Source organism: Trachymyrmex cornetzi, unplaced genomic scaffold, assembly GCF_001594075.2.
Source record: "Trachymyrmex cornetzi isolate Tcor2-1 unplaced genomic scaffold, Tcor1.1 scaffold812, whole genome shotgun sequence".
Lineage (NCBI taxonomy): Eukaryota > Metazoa > Arthropoda > Insecta > Hymenoptera > Formicidae > Trachymyrmex > Trachymyrmex cornetzi.
Window position 1 is genome coordinate 236,500 of NW_017300150.1, and position 16,317 is coordinate 252,816.

The window sequence follows — 16,317 nt, forward strand, 5'->3', positions numbered from 1 at the left end:
ACTTCGTGCCACGGTCAGACTACGAATGCCGTTCCTTCCCTGGAGATCGAGCGTATTCGTTGCGATCCCAGAAAAGGCCGAATATTATTGGTCCCAGGAAAGACCGAATCTTATTGGTCCCATAGATCACAGACCGCCGTGGAGAAAAAGATAGCGATGGCGAGATACCGATAAGCGATGAAAAAACACGCGGTAATACTCGCGGAGTCGGGACCGAGCCGAAAGCTCTGTGATGTAAGCCGCGTCCTTCTGCTCCTTGATCTTTGTCGTGCTCGTAAACCGTATATGTATATACATATGCGTACATATGTCCATATGTGTGTATGTGTGTTAATATGTGTGTTAATATGTGTGTGAGTCGTCCGCCCTTTGTCTTATTTTACGTTGTGCACAACTTATAGCGCTTGTCTACGCGACATACTCCCCTCGTTGAGAGAGTTATCGATCAATCTAATTGGTGTGTATGATCTATTGTAAGTACGCTTGACTTATAAAATAGAATCGACCTTATGCTAGTGATGGAGAGATTACGCTTGTTCCATTGGTAATGGACAGAGACTCTTGACCGGTCTCATTATCTCTCCAGATGCCGTCATAACGGAGACGGTTCTGATTATGTCGTCTTGGCCTGGAAACAATTTTGTGATTCGGCCTAACATCCACTGCGTACAGGGAATCCGCTTGTCTTTGATCAGAACTGTGGTTCCAAACTTCAATTGTGGGCCGTCTTTGGTCCACTTGTGGCGTACTTGTAGTTCGTTAAGGTATTCAAGATACCATCGTGCCCAGAAGTCTTGTCTAACCTTTGCAATGTGTTGCCAGGTAGACAGACGATTAGCTGGAACACAAGTCATATCGCCCTCCGGGAGGGCCGTTAGAGGCTTGCCAATCAAACAGTGAGCTGGTGTTAGAACGGACATATCATTGGGGTCAGACGAAAGTGTGGTAATTGGCCTGGAATTTAAAATCCCCTCGACTTCGGCGACAAACGTATTTAATTCTTCGAATGTGAATAAGGAATCTCCTATCACGCGTCGAAAATGATGTTTAAATAATTTCACAGTGCTTTCCCACAGTCCACCGAAATGTGGTGCTGCCGGCGGAATAAAATGCCACACTATACGACGGTCGCTCGCGAATTTGTTTATCCGATCTTTGTGATTTTCGGAATTAAGCAAGGCGTATACTTCTTTTAATTGATTACTGGCGCCGACGAAGTTCGTGCCATTGTCGAGAGTATATGTGCTCCGGTAATCCTCGTCTCGCGGCGAAACGTCGCAGCGCGGCTAAAAATCCGTCGGTTGTCAGATCGGAAACGACCTCAAGATGTACGGCTTTAATAGCCATGCACACAAATATATAAACGTATACCTTAATCCGTGTCCTGTTACGGAATTTTCGTTCCTTAATATAAAATGGCCCGCAGAAATCGATGCCGGTATTGGAAAATGGAATTGCCTCGCTTACGCGTACTGCGGGGAGGTTTCCCATTTTGGGCTGGATGTTGTTAGAATCGAATCTAAAACACCGTACGCATGTGCGAACGACTTTGCGCACTTGATTTCTACCATCGAGTACCCAGAACCTCTGACGCATGGTAGCTAACGTGTGCTGAATACCTGCGTGATAATTTGATTCATGCGTTTCGCGAATGATGATGTCAGTTAGCGGGTTACGGTTTGGGAGGAGGATCGGATGCTTCTGAGCAAAAGATAGATTTGATCCCCGCAGACGGCCTCCGACTCTGATGATACCATTTTGGTCTAGAAACGGATTCAAACCGGCAATTCTATGTTTGATGACGCGACCTTTATTTTCAAGCTCCTTAATTTCCCTTTGAAATTGAGATGATTGCAATTTTTTCAAAATTTGTATCTCGGCTTCAGAGATCTCCTTGTTACATAACGCACCATTGTATTTGTTGGCGGGACGAAAACGGCGACAGTACGCGACAATTCTACACAATTTAGCGTAAGATGAAAATCTATATAAGATTTCTAGATTACCCGACGTCGTTGTTAAACAGGTGTTCTTTTTTAGTTCGGGAACTTCGCAACTTTGTATGATATCGTTAGGCCATTGATTCTCATTGTCGATTAACCACGAAGGGCCTGCCCGCCACGTTTTATTTTGTAAGAAAACGAGAGGAAGTTGGCCTCTTGAGACCGCATCCGCGGGATTATCTTTTGTTCGGATGTGTTTCCACTCTACTGTCTCAGTGAGGTCTCGAATCTCCGTGACTCGATTAGCTACGAACGTCTTAAGTTTATGTGTTTCAGTCTTGAGCCAGTGCAACGCTATAGTCGAATCGCACCAAAAGATTACCCTGTTAGGAACGAAATTTAACGTATTGATTACTTCATGGTATAATCGTGCTAACAATAATGCTCCACAGAGCTCAAGACGTGGAATGGTCACGGGCTTTAACGGCGCAACTCGCGACTTGGCGCACAATAAACGCGATAACACGGCGTCTCGATTATTCTTTGAGCGTACGTAAATACAAACGCCATATCCGACCCTGCTAGCATCACAAAAGCCATGAATCTGTATATTAGAGTGATTTTCTATTAACAGCTTACGATCGAAGGAAATGTGGTCCATCAATTCCCACTGACGCGTAAACTCGGACCATTCATTGAGAATAATTCGCGGAACGGGCTCATCCCAGTGTATTCCGCACCGCCACACGTCTTGCATCAATCTCTTGGCGAATAGTATAACCGGGCCTAATAAGCCTATAGGATCAAAAATCTTCGCGATCTCCGATAACACTCTTTGCTTTGTCACCTGCTCGAAACTTTTAATTGGGTTAGTAGTGTAGGAAATTTGGTCGTCTCGCGTGTTCCATATTATGCCTAATGTTTTCAATGCCCGGTCTGTATTTAAAGTGAAACTCGCGTGTAGTGCATTAGCCTCTAAATCGTTTATGATTCGTTCGTCATTGGATGCCCACTGTCTAATAACGAAACCGCCGCGTGCCAATAACTCGGTCACTTCGACTCGAATCCTACGGGCCTCATCGATGGATTCAGCGCCGGTCAATAGGTCATCAACGTACAGATGAGATTTGAGGATCTCTGCCGCTCTAGGAAAAGTTTCTCGTTCATCATCAGCCAATTTTTTAATCACGCGGATTGCTAAAAATGGAGAGGAGGAAATACCGAATGTAAGAACGTTAAGTTGAAATGTTTTGACTACGCCGCCCTGGCGCCACAAGATCCGCTGATATCGCCGATCGTCCTCGTGTAATATCACCTGGCGATACATTTTCTCGATGTCAGCAGAGATAACATACTCGTAAACACGAAAGCGAATCAAGTGTAGGAATAATTTTGCTTGTATTGTAGGACCTGTCATTAATATGTCATTTAAGGACATACCGGAATTGGATTTCATTGACGCGTCGAACACTATCCGGACCTTAGTGGTATCGCTCGCTTCCTTCATTACCGCGTGGTGAGGCATGTAATAACCGCGATCGTCCGGATTGCGAATCAATGACATGTGTTCTAGCCGTAAGTATTCTTCGAAGATCCGCTCGTATTCGTTTCTTAGAACCGTGTTTATGCTCAGTTTGCGCTCCAGAGACAACAGACGTCTGAATGCCATCGATCTAGATTCGCCGAGAACCTTATTTGTTTTGCGAAAAGATAAACGAACTACGTATCGCCCGTCATGAAGGCGCGCAACGGTATTCGCGAAGTGTGCTTCACAGTCGGAATCTTCCTCCGATTTTATTTCGTTTCCTGTGATTTCGTCTATTGACCAAAATTTTATCAATTGACTGTCTAAATTCATCATGCAATATGTGCCTTCTGACGATAATTGTGGGGGTGTTCCGCCGGCTATTACCCACCCTAAGCGTGTATTTTGAAGATGTAAATCGTATCCTTCGCCAGATAAATCGATCCGACCGTCGGTCAGTAAAGACAAGGTCGCGCCCGAGCCTATTAACAAACCGACGGGCCGCGGTAAATAAAATTCGGGGTCCGCTAATTTAACGTTTCGCGGTAATTTTAGTGCGTCTCGTGGAAAGATTTCCGCTGGTACTAGATTAGCGATCATCGATATCGTTAAGCATGTTAAATCCTTGCGGAAATTTTTGCATAATGATTGTATAGTGATCCGCACCACGCCCCTTGAAATAGTGTTGACGGCATTGATTGCGCTAATCGTTGATGGTTTTTTAATTATTTGTGTATTCAACCGTCTCGCGACGGATTCTGATATAAAATTTGCCGTAGAGCACGTATCCAAGAGTGCTCGACATTTAATGCTGTTGTGATTATCGTGCTCAGGGCCGTGTATACGTATTAATGCGCTCGTCAAAAGTTGTGAATAAGGGCGTGGTGTGGTCGCGAGACTCGTCGCGCGGTGGTCGTGTAATTCGTATAGTCATTTAGATTCGACTGTCGCGGGATTAGGAAGATTCGCATTGTTCGTTCGATTTTCGTCGTGTAAGAGGGTATTGTGACGCTTCTGACATATCGTGCAAAGTGAAAATTTACACGGTGTCCCACGATGGGAACGTAAGCAATTATAGCACAATTTCGCCTTTCGCACCGTGTCAATACGATCCGCCACGCTTAATTGCTTGAATCCGTTACACATGTACAACGGATGTTTTTTGCCCTTACACACCGCGCAGTTATGCGAGGTTTTTGTTATAAAAACGCGATTTGGAATGTCGATTTTTCTCTTTTTGATCGGGGGTTCTCCCTTAGCTTTATTTGATTCTACCGATTTCGCTCGTTCTCGTCTCGATACGCACACCGCTGTTTTATACAGAAATTCGTACATTTCTTCTAATTTAGGGAGAGTCTCTCGATTTAGCGTGATTTCCCACTTGTCTAATGTGGATCTCGGTAATTTACCCTCAATGAGATATATGATCATTTCCTGACCGATTGCGACACCTAATGTATTTAACGACGCGACATGCTGCTGAACGTCGTCGGCGAGCTTTGTTAGACCCTCCGTAGTCTCCCTGTCTAACACCGGCAAATTCACAATGCTCGAAATGTGACGCGTGACTAAAATCCGCTTGACCTCATAGGCGCGCTCTAATAGCTCACAAGCCTTCGCATAATTTTCGTTATCGATCGCGAATATTTTAATCTTGTTGCTGGCTTCACCTGTCAACGCGGATTTTAAATAATGCAACTTGTCGACGTCTGTTAGATCGGTACGCGAGCCTATCATGTCAAAGAACGCGTTTTTAAACGTCAACCAATTTTCGAACTTGCCGTCAAATGTCGGTAAAGGAGCCTCGGGCAATTTAACGCGTCTTTTAGTGGTTATTACGGTGTTCGCGTTTTTGACTGTCGATTCATCACTCGCCGCGTTATCGGCCTTTTTCGCTGTATCCGCCGCGTTCAACTTGTCCTCAACGCGACTCGCGAGTATGTAGAAACGATCTTGGATGTTTGCATATTCGGTCTGGTGTGCGTCGCTTGAGTCTAATACCGCAAGTTCATCATTGAAATCCTCGAACGCGTGAAACTGATCCGACAACCGTTTAATGCGCAGTCTCAAAGCACTGCCTTCCGTGTCGCCTTTGTCGAGGAGATTAGCCAAATTCGTGATTTGTGATTTCAATGACGTCCGTTTTTGAACAATGAGTTTAATTCTGTCAGCCATATCACTGTGTTGTGTAACGAATGAAATCGTTGACTTACGTTCGTACGATCACACCGTCTGACTCGCTGTCGTTAGAACTGCACCTTCCTGACTCGCAAGATTTGGTACGGCGTCTCGTGACTGGCTGTCGTCTGCGGGGCTCCGTGACCTCACAGGAGGCACCAAATGTTTTGTAGGAATGAGTACAGCATGAACGTTTGAATGTGTATTTATTCTTTCGCGATACATTCAAGATCACTCGCACATAACTGTGTACCGCGTAGCACTAATCCATTCGTTTGATCGCGTGTAACTACGATCCGCGTGGTATCGTCGCTTCGCACGCGACTGGTCGATTCTTGACACGGCGAACCATGCCTTATTACGTGTGGTATTTATCGGTCCTCGACAACGCTTAGAGGTGCTAACACCTTGAGTCGATGGAACCGATGCGGACACGCGAAACACCTGAGACCGTCGTCTTGGTTCGCGTTAGACTCACGTCGAGCACGGAGAGCAGAAGGACTTCGTGCCACGGTCAGACTACGAATGCCGTCCCTGGAGATCGAGCGTATTCGTTGCGATCCCAGAAAAGGCCGAATATTATTGGTCCCAGGAAAGACCGAATCTTATTGGTCCCATAGATCACAGACCGCCGTGGAGAAAAAGATAGCGATGGCGAGATACCGATAAGCGATGAAAGAACACGCGGTAATACTCGCGGACTCGGGACCGAGCCGAAAGCTCTGTGATGTAAGCCGCGTCCTTCTGCTCCTTGATCTTTGTCGTGCTCGTAAACCGTATATGTATATACATATGCGTACATATGTCCATATGTGTGTATGTGTGTTAATATGTGTGTTAATATGTGTGTGAGTCGTCCGCCCTTTGTCTTATTTTACGTTGTGCACAACTTATAGCGCTTGTCTACGCGACACGCAATTTACAAAATACAATAGTATATGTAATATGTTGCAAGAAATTATATATTCTTTTTACAATTGGCGTAATTTAAAGATTGGATTTCATTTTTTTTTTAATACATGCCTCCGTACTACTGAGGAGTAATTTATAATAAAAAATTAACAATATTACCACTTGTATTATATTATTTATGTAACAGTTTTTTTTTTTAGTTTATGTAAAGTACAGTTTTTTTCGTAGGTATATTCACACTTGGCGCCTTTTTTTTTATCTTTTTTTAAAAAGGTAATTTTGTTAAGATGGGATATACGGCAAAAATGCAAAAGTTTCAAAAAGCTTATTTTTCAATATCAAAAATAAATATTTCGGATTTCTAATATTTTTTTCGTAGTAGTAGACAGTACAAAGTTTTTACTGATATAGTTCGTTTATTTTAAATATAGTAAATAATACTTAATAAATTCAGTTTTTAATAGGTGCGGCCTATATACCGGAATTATACGCTCAATTGCTCTGCGAGTTGTTTTTGTGTTTGTGAATCGTTTTCGTCCAACAATGCTTGCAATTCTACATCTTCGAACCTTTTTGGCGGTTTTCCGTATTCCTTGTCTACAACATCGAAATCATTACTTTTGAAACGCCGAAACCATCATTCACACGTATCTTGCGATGGAGCACGGTCACCATAAGCTTCTCGAAGTAATCGGTATGATTCAGCGGCAGTTTTCTTCAAGTGAAAACATTAAAATTAATGCTGTCCGCGAATGCTCTTTATTTGGCACAAATTTCGACATATTGAACATAGCAAAACAATACTGTTATGTCCAAATTGCATCGTCGCCCGATATACGCCGGAGTTCGCCGTCCGTGAAGGAAGAAACACGTTGCTAGGCAACAAGTCGTTGTTGTTTAAAACAGATATTTGGAGAGAAGTCAAGGCGTTCGGTCGTGTTTCTCCGATTACACTCTTTATGTTATTCTTGGACTGTATCGTCGATACTAATAAAGACCTTCTTTGTTATTTCTTATACATTCTTGAATCCATTTCTTTCCGCGACTCGGGAGTGCGCGTCGCGGTCGTGAGTGCGATCTCGCGTAACGAGCGCAACAGGACGAACAGACGGACGGACGTAACAATACTATGCAAACACTTTTTCAATTTATCACTTACGCGCGTTTGACACTTGTTGATGGCACTACAAAATGGCATATACGTCAAATCTTTATACTACACACTGCATTGGTGCACCATCTGTTGTCTCAAATCCGCACTTCATACTTGTACACCTGGTATATAAATATAAGATATGTTCAAAATATTCCATTTTTATTGAACAACAGAGTTTCATACCCATACAGCACAGTAACATTGCAATCGACGTCTTTTCATATACTTTTTGATCGAAACGATATACTTTTGTTGATATAAAGCGTTGATGATGTAAGTATAATACACAAAATACTGAGATTTCTTCATGGGATTTTTCGAATGCCACGTTTTTTCGTATCTTTTTGGCTGAGGTGTGAATTTTTAACTGAGGCATTGTACTTTTGCATGTGATACTATACTTGGACTGAGGATTCTTTTTCAAAATAATATCATGTTGTCATATACATCTTTACTATAAATTTTCTCATAGTCTCCACAGTCAGTCAACCTATCAATCAACCGGTTAGTCGTTCTATCAATATGTAAGTTTATTCAAAATAAAGGATATAAACGATATATTGGATGTTGTAGACAGATTACATGTGTACGCTTTGATTTTGGCAGATAGAACGAGAAGATTATCGAAAAGTACGCTACGAATACATGAAAAGTCTGCTAGCATCATTCAGAAAACACCAAAATCTTTCCGAATCAATATTGAGATTGCCGACAATATAAACAACAATTGGTGCAGACGATGTAAGTACTTATATTAAAAAGTTAAGATTTTTGTCATTCATTTTATACAATACATTTTCATACGATTTTATTAAAGCACATATTAAAATTTTATTAGAGCAATATAAAAAAATACTATTATTTATTAAAATAACTTATTATCCAGAATAGTAAACTGTCATCAAACTTGTGATATTGTTTTTAAATGTTATTTAGAATAATCTAATAATATAACTTTTTCATAATTTTGTTATGTGATATAGAGAACAAGTCAGTGGGTAATGAATCGAATCAGAAGTTTCATTTTTATGAAAAATAAACAGGACACAATTATAAAATATCACAAATAATTTGAAAGGCTACGAGCCAGAGATACAAAGAAAGTTTTTTTTTTAAATTATAAATATAAAATTACAACAGACAAACGTTTCGACATCGATCGGGTCATACTCAATGTTAACAAAAGTTTAAATATTAGAAACTGCAAATTATATAAAATTTCTATAACTTAATACGTGTATAAAGTGATGTGAATACGCAATATTTGCTGAAATGCTTGCAAAGACCTAGTTATTCTTGTTAGTCCTTCAATATAATCCAAAACTCAATTGATAATGGCATTTTGCTTGTGTTCTTGTAAACGTTGTTCTTTCTTATAAAAATGTTGAGTCCAAAGTTAAAAATCTCATGGTAGTCGTGAAAGGCCTTGGAAGCATTACAGTAGTGCAGAAGTTAACATAAAAGATCTATAAAACTCGTATAAAATAACCGTAACAATCGAAGATAACACTATTATGCAACTGTGAGGATAAACAAAATTAAAAAAAAAATTAAAATTACCTTTGTAAGTAAAGAGTTTAATTCTCGTTAAAAAGAAAAATTAACAATCGCTTGTAGACTTTCATCTTAGATTGGAGCAAATTGCAATGAAAAAAAGATATGTTTAGACTATGTATCGCCTCACTCGAGACAGACGTATCTCAGACGAATACCACAACACAATAGCAACAGGAGACGAATAGAACAACGGAAAGATGCTGACTGGAAGGGGAATAAGGAAAACAGCTAGAAAGGAGAAAGAGACTGTACGATGTTCGAATATAATTCTGGCAATAATCCGTATCATTTTGTTTGTTAATTCCGTATTTTTGCCTTTTAATATGCACCATTTCCGAAATTAATCTCTTATTATAGGACGGTTCTATGTCCAAGATTTTTACATTGTCGCATTTGAAATTATTGTTCTCCTCAATGCGGTGATTACAAATAACCGATGGAGATTTTGTTTTTTTGTTAATGCCGGAAACGTGCTCATGCAGTCGTGTCTGCAACTGCCTCTTCGTTTGACCACATAACTTACATCATAGTCATCACATGAAATCTTATAGACAACATTTTGTAATGGTTCCAACTTATCTTTCTTTTTTTAAATTAAATTTTTTTTCTAACCTCTTTAACAATCAATAGCGTATTTAAAAAGTAATTCTTCCGTCTGCACAAACTTCCACAGTAAACTGTAATTTGGTATGTAAAGAGTTAAAAGTTCCCAAAATATCATCTACACTCTCAGATGGAGCGACTAAAATAATGTCATTCACATATCGAAAATAAAATAACAACCGACAAGGCAACCTTTTAATCACAATTTCTTCCAAATCCTGCATGACCATATTAGCAATGATTGGAGACAAGGGTGATCCCATAGAAGTCCCAAAGATTCGTTTATAAAGTTTATTATTAAAAGTAAAGAAAGTGGAATTTAAAATCATAGGAAAAGCTATCAAAAATTTATCTAAAAGAATTTTGGTTTTTCTCGATATAAAATCCTATCTACTAACGACACTATCAGATGCCAACTTTATAGGAACAGTTTAGTAAAAAGGGAAACCACATCAAGAGAAATCAGAACGTAGTCAGGTTCAATACTAACATTCTTCAGTTTTTTAATAAGATCAAAACTATTTTTTATGTGGCTAGGAGCTTCCGGTATAGCGTCATTAATAATATTGTGTAAATATAATGATAGATTATATAAAGGGCTATTTATTGATGAGACAATAATTCTAATGCTGCTATCGGTCGCTAATAACCTCCGATATGTGTATAAAAGACGTTGATACATAATCATAGCGGCGGATCTTGATATACAGCAAAGAAAAAAAAGTCTTCTCTCTAGTTAGATATAGTATATATAAAACCCAATAGAGAGTAGCTCCTTACAGTTATCATATCATCTCCAATACTTCCTCTTAATAAAAAACTGTAAGAACTAAACGTATTAGATACAAAGCGGAAGTAAATAAAGAATGTAAACTACATAGCAATTACATCTAAATTTTAACGCCCATCAGACTTCTCAAATTAATAAACCTATTAATATTTAAAGGTTTTGTAAAAATGTCCGCTAATTGAAGTTGTCCATCAATGTGTTCGACATTCAAAGTTTTATCTAGGTATCGTTCTCGAACGAAATAGTATTGAACTTCGATGTGTTTAGATTTTTATGGAATTCATGATTCATGGCTAATTTTACTGCCCCGGCATTATCAACAAACAATGTAGGTTTCCTGATTTTCTTGTTGCAAATTTCACTTGCAAGCAGCAATAGCTTTCTTAGCACCTTCGCTTGCTGATACAAACTACGCTTCCGTAGTAGAAAGCTCTACTGATTTCTGCAGTCTGCTTATCCAGTAAACTGCACCTCCACCAAAAAGCGTTACAAATCTGTTCGTCGAGCGCCTTGTTTTGGGATCTCCGGCAAAGTGTGCATCGGAATATGCCTGCAGGTCGTAATCCATTTTCTTATACAGAATATCGTACTCCTTAGAGAGAGTGCGCAGATATTTTAAAATCCGTTTTACATTGACCCAATCGCCTTTCGTTCGGTTTGTCCATCGAGCGAGCCACCTTCGACACTGCAAAGGCGATATCAGGATGCGTGGCAGTGGCTAAATACATCAGACAGCCCATTACTGACTGATAAGAAACGTTGTTGAATAGAGGAGTATCACTCCCAACTTTACTCAGATCGCTTGAAATAGCCATCGAACGAGCATTCTCCATCTGGAAACGCTCCAGGATCTTCTTGGTGTAAACTTACTAGCTAATAAAGATTCAATCAGCTCTCTTTTCAATCTGCATACCTAAGAAGTTTTGAAGAGATCCTACGGTAATCTTGAAATTGATTTTAGCTTTTGAATGAATTCTTCGATTTCATTTTGATCTAAACCCGCAACTAAATTGTAAATTGTAACTATTAACATGTTACGGTTTTGACGCATATACAGAGAAGGATCCGCAGAACTGATGATCATTCATATTCCTCATGAATTTGTTGAGAATCGAGAATTCCAGCAGCGAGGCGCCTGCTTTAGATCGTATAAACTTTTTCTCAGACAACAAACTTGACCGCTACCGTCATTAAAACCTTCAAATTGATGCATATATATTTCCTCATCAACGTCGCCATATAAAAACACGGTTTTCACGTCGAACTGACTTAGATGCAAGTTTTCAGCGGTTGCAACAGCCAGAACAACACAGATTGTACCATAACGTGCAACAGGAGAGAAAGTCTCGTCATAATCTATTCCCTCTTTCTGAGCACAACCTTTGACTAATCTAGCACGATATCGATTGTACCTATCGTGTTCATTAACGTAACCGACCATTTTACCAGGAACACTCTTGTTATCAAACTTTGATCGAAATTGACTTGGAATATAAACTTAGGATTCCGTTCCGAACACGCGCAGATCAAGGTTATTCTTCGACTTCATTCTAGTCCATAGCTCGTAGGGAATTTTATCAGCTACAGACGATTTTCCAGTACTATTGATCACTCTCTGCCATCTCAACAACGTAAACCCACAGTTTCTAGGCAAATTGCTGACGGACAACATCAACCGAGCAAGCTCAACTGCATGTCGATTGCTCTGTTCAGTCACTCCATTTTGCTCAGAAATGTAAGGAATCGACATCTCGAATTTAATGCCTTGTTTCTCCAAAATTTCTCTAACGCGTGAGCAGTCGAACTCGCCTCCGCCATCACTTCAAAAGATCTTGACTCTATGACCAAGAGCGGGGGTGATCCCGATTGATCACGGCTCGATTGGACACCACCAATCACAGCGACCGGTGCTTAGGAACTTTGTAATTTCAAGCGCTGTGAGTGGCTCGTGTCCAATTGAGCCGTGTCCAACTGGGTGCCACTCCCAAGAGCGTCACATTTATTTAAAAAAGATTCCAAGCATGAAGCGACCTCGTCTTTTCTCTTGAGAAAGTAAATCCGACGATACTTGCTAAAATTGTCCTTAAACGTAACAAAATATTCAAAACCATGCAGAGACGTCGAACTTCGACCACAGAATGAATCTGTTCACCTACAGACTTGGGACGATTCTTTCGTGAGACGAACTGTAAACGATGCGCTTTTCCTTTCGCACATCCCTCGTAGAACTCTCCGGTTGTTGACCAACTACGACTCCGATGTGTTCAAGATCTTGTACATATGTCTCTTGTCTTGATGTCTTATGCGTTCATGCCAAATCTGTATAAAAAAAGTTTCCGAAACAGTTGCCAAGCTGACTTGCACTGGATTATCTGGAACACGAATTCGTATGATCATTATGTAGTTGCTGTTCTGCCACTTACCAGTTGCAACTAAATTGTCATCATTCTGTGTACATTCTGACAGACTTATTATCGAAGACCGATGTCACTCCATTTTTAGAAATCTGCTTAACTGAGAACAGATTTCTCACAATCTCAGGAACATACCACGCCGACGTAAGATGACCAGGAATCCACTGACCGTTGACCTTCATCGCAATATTGATCTGATCTTCACCAAGTGCTTGAATGTAACGATTATCACTTTGAGATTCGTAGGAGTAGCAAACTTGGTATACGTCACGAAATGTTGCTTATTCGCAGTCATATGTTTTGATGCGCCCGAATCGCAAATCCAGGTGTTCGGTTGAATATTATTACATGTGGCTATGAAAGTACCATCCTGTTTATTTTGCTTTGACTCATTCTGCTTCAATTGTGATCCTGATTTTTTGCTTTTTTTCTCATTGTCAGCTTTCTTTTTAATACAAACACTAGACTTGTGACCTTCTTGTTTACAGTAATAGCATCAAATACAATCAAATTTTAAGCTCGTTTTCTCAACAGAATTAGCGTAATTCTTGCGCTAACCTTTTCGACTGTGCTGCCTAGTTTCGAACTGTAGAACGCCGTTTTATCGTTATTTTCTCTCGACTCTCTTTCCATCATCTGAAGGTGTTCAACAAGAAGCTTCGTCGATCGCTTTTCCTTCGTAATTTTTGCTCAAATGTTAATCAGGAATTTGTAATTGACCCCAGCGGTTCGCATTATTCGATAATTCAATATCGATAAACTAGGGGAGACCGAGGACAAAAGTAACATTTTGAAGTGTTATAACAGTTAAAATATAATATTTACATTAAAGAAAGTATATAACTTTAGATGTAGAATTTATTTAGCTATAAAATTTTCTTTGATTCAATTCTTCAATGTAACTAGAAAAAAGTTACGTTTTCTTAAAGACTATGAGGAATTTTGTTACAACCGTCCCAACCCCTGGGACGATTGTAACAGTAGAGAGGGACAATTGTGCCATACTATTTATAAATAAAATAATGGTTATTTTATTGGTTTTATTAATAAAAATACATAATAAAGAAAGGCTCAAATAATTCAAATAAAACAAAACAAATCAGAAGAGCTACGAGCCAAAACAAAACAAATTTTAACGTATATATGATACAGTTGACATTAAGTAAAATAAAAGTAAAAACAAAATAAAAATATGTATACATTAAACTAAAAATATGTCTACATTAACTAACGTTTCGACCACCTTCATTTTCAAAGTTATAAACAAGTATGTATATGAAAGCCAGTGTTGCCAAGTTGGGGCATTTTCCCCTAAATTTGGGGGATTTTCATCTCTATACCAGGGATTTTTTGGGGGAACAAAAAGTTTAGGGGAATTTTTAGGGGGCCGGCATGCCCCTCTTTTTGCTACTAATAGCGGTCCATGCCCGCGGTCGTTATAAAACAAATCACGAACGACTGTAACGTCTACAGAAATTGCTGCAATGTCTACACAAAAGCTCTAGAAATAGTTGTAAATTTTAATAAAATATGGATAAGAAGAAATACTCGCAAACATATAATAAAGCGTGGGAAAAAGATCCAAATTTAAGTACGTAATTAATATATCTCTAACTAATTTTCTTGACACATCAATTACATTGTTCATTGAGTTCATTCAGATGTTATTAATAAATCATATAGTATAATAATTATTATAAATGTTATGATTATGTATAATCTAACTGATTTTATAAAACATTTCATATATTTAAATATTTATCAAAAATTAATCAAAATAAAAAAATTCGTGTACTAATGATTCACACAATACAAAATTCTCCTGAATTAAGTAATTTAAATTGACATAAAAATTACATTTTATAGCATAGCTTGCACCTGATCCAACAGGATGTATCACACGAGCATTTTGTAAATACTGCAAGTGTACTCTAATTGCTCATAAAAAGGATTTACTTAACCACAATACCAGGTATGTAAATATGAAACCGGAATTTACCAATAGATGGCCATAGCTGTCAATGTAGTTGCCGTCAGACCGCGTCATTAACGCCATTTCCTTGTTCTGACATTTGACAAAGGTTTTCAACTCACAACAATACAAGTTTCATACAACAGTATAGTTTGTAATAGCGATGAACATGTCGAATTTTGTTTGTGCCTGGAAACTACGATTTGCGGACAGCATTGATTTTCTGTTACCATTTGAAGAAAACTGCTGCAGAATCGCATCGAATACTTGTCAAAGCTTACGGTGAGCATGCCCTTGGTAAATCACAGTGCTTTGAGTGGTTTAAAAAATTCAAAAGTGGCGATTTTGGCGTGAGAAACGAAGAACGTGGAAAACGACCGAAAAAGTTTGAAGACATCGAATTGCAAGCATTGTTGGATGAGGATGACGCTAAAACTCAGCAACAACTCGCCGATCAATTGAATGTGACACGAGAAGCTGTCTCCATACGTTTGAAATCCATGGGAAAGATCCAGAAGATGGGAAAATGGGTTCCACATGAACTGAATGAAAAACAGCAGGAAAACCGAAAAACCACTTGCGAAATGCTGCTCGCCAGGTAAAAAAGAGTCATTTCTCCATTGAATTGTGACTGGCGATGAAAAGTGGATATATTTTGAGAATCCTAAGCGTAAAAGATCATGGGTAACTCCAGGCGAACCATCGACATCGACTGCAAGGCCAAATCGCTATGGACGGAAGACAATGCTTTGTGTTTGGTGGCATCAGAAAGGTGTGATCTATTATGAGCTGCTAAAACCTGGCGAAACCTTTAATACTGAGCGCTACCGAAAACAAATGATCAATTTGAATCAAACTATGCGTGAAAAACGACCGGAATATCAAAAGAGGCAACACAAAGTGATTTTGCTTCATGACAATGCACCACCACACACAGCAAAACTGGTCAAGGAAACGATTGAGGCGTTTGGTTGGGAAATACTTTCGCATGCGGCTTACTCGCCAGACTTGGTTCCGTCCGATTACTATTTATTTGCATCGATGGGACACGCACTTGCTCAGCGGCGCTTCACTTCTTACGAAGATGTACGAAAATGGGTAGATGACTGATTTGGTTCAAAAGAGCAATTTTTTTGGCGTGGCTTCCACAAATTGTCAGACAGATGAGAAAAATGTATAGCTAGCGATAGGCAATACTTCGAATAAAATATTTTTTATCATTTTCATGCAATAAACGTGTATTTTCTATTAAAAAATTCCGGTTTCA

At 39.3% G+C, this 16,317-nt stretch overlaps 1 protein-coding gene across 1 annotated transcript; it reads right to left on the reverse strand.

Moving 5' to 3' along the window:
- Positions 1 to 527: 527 nt before the first annotated feature.
- Positions 528 to 5,643, reverse strand: LOC108768623 (uncharacterized). The gene is made up of 3 exons (XM_018519125.1): positions 4,567 to 5,643; positions 1,372 to 4,092; positions 528 to 1,286 (listed from the first exon to the last, which is right to left on the reverse strand). Exons 1-3 carry the CDS (start codon positions 5,641 to 5,643, stop codon positions 528 to 530), a joined length of 4,557 nt encoding a protein of 1,518 aa, XP_018374627.1.
- Between the last annotated feature and the right edge of the window lie 10,674 nt (positions 5,644 to 16,317).

Excerpts from the sequence above, each read along its gene's own strand:
- LOC108768623 (XM_018519125.1), bottom strand. The coding sequence starts at position 5,643 with ATGGCTGACAGAATTAAACTCATTGTTCAAAAACGGACGTCATTGAAA. Across the intron at positions 4,093-4,566 it reads TGGCGGATCGTATTGACACG|GATTTAACATGCTTAACGAT; the intron begins GTGCGAAAGGCG and ends AATTTCCGCAAG. Across the intron at positions 1,287-1,371 it reads GTAACAGGACACGGATTAAG|CCGCGCTGCGACGTTTCGCC; the intron begins GTATACGTTTAT and ends ACGGATTTTTAG.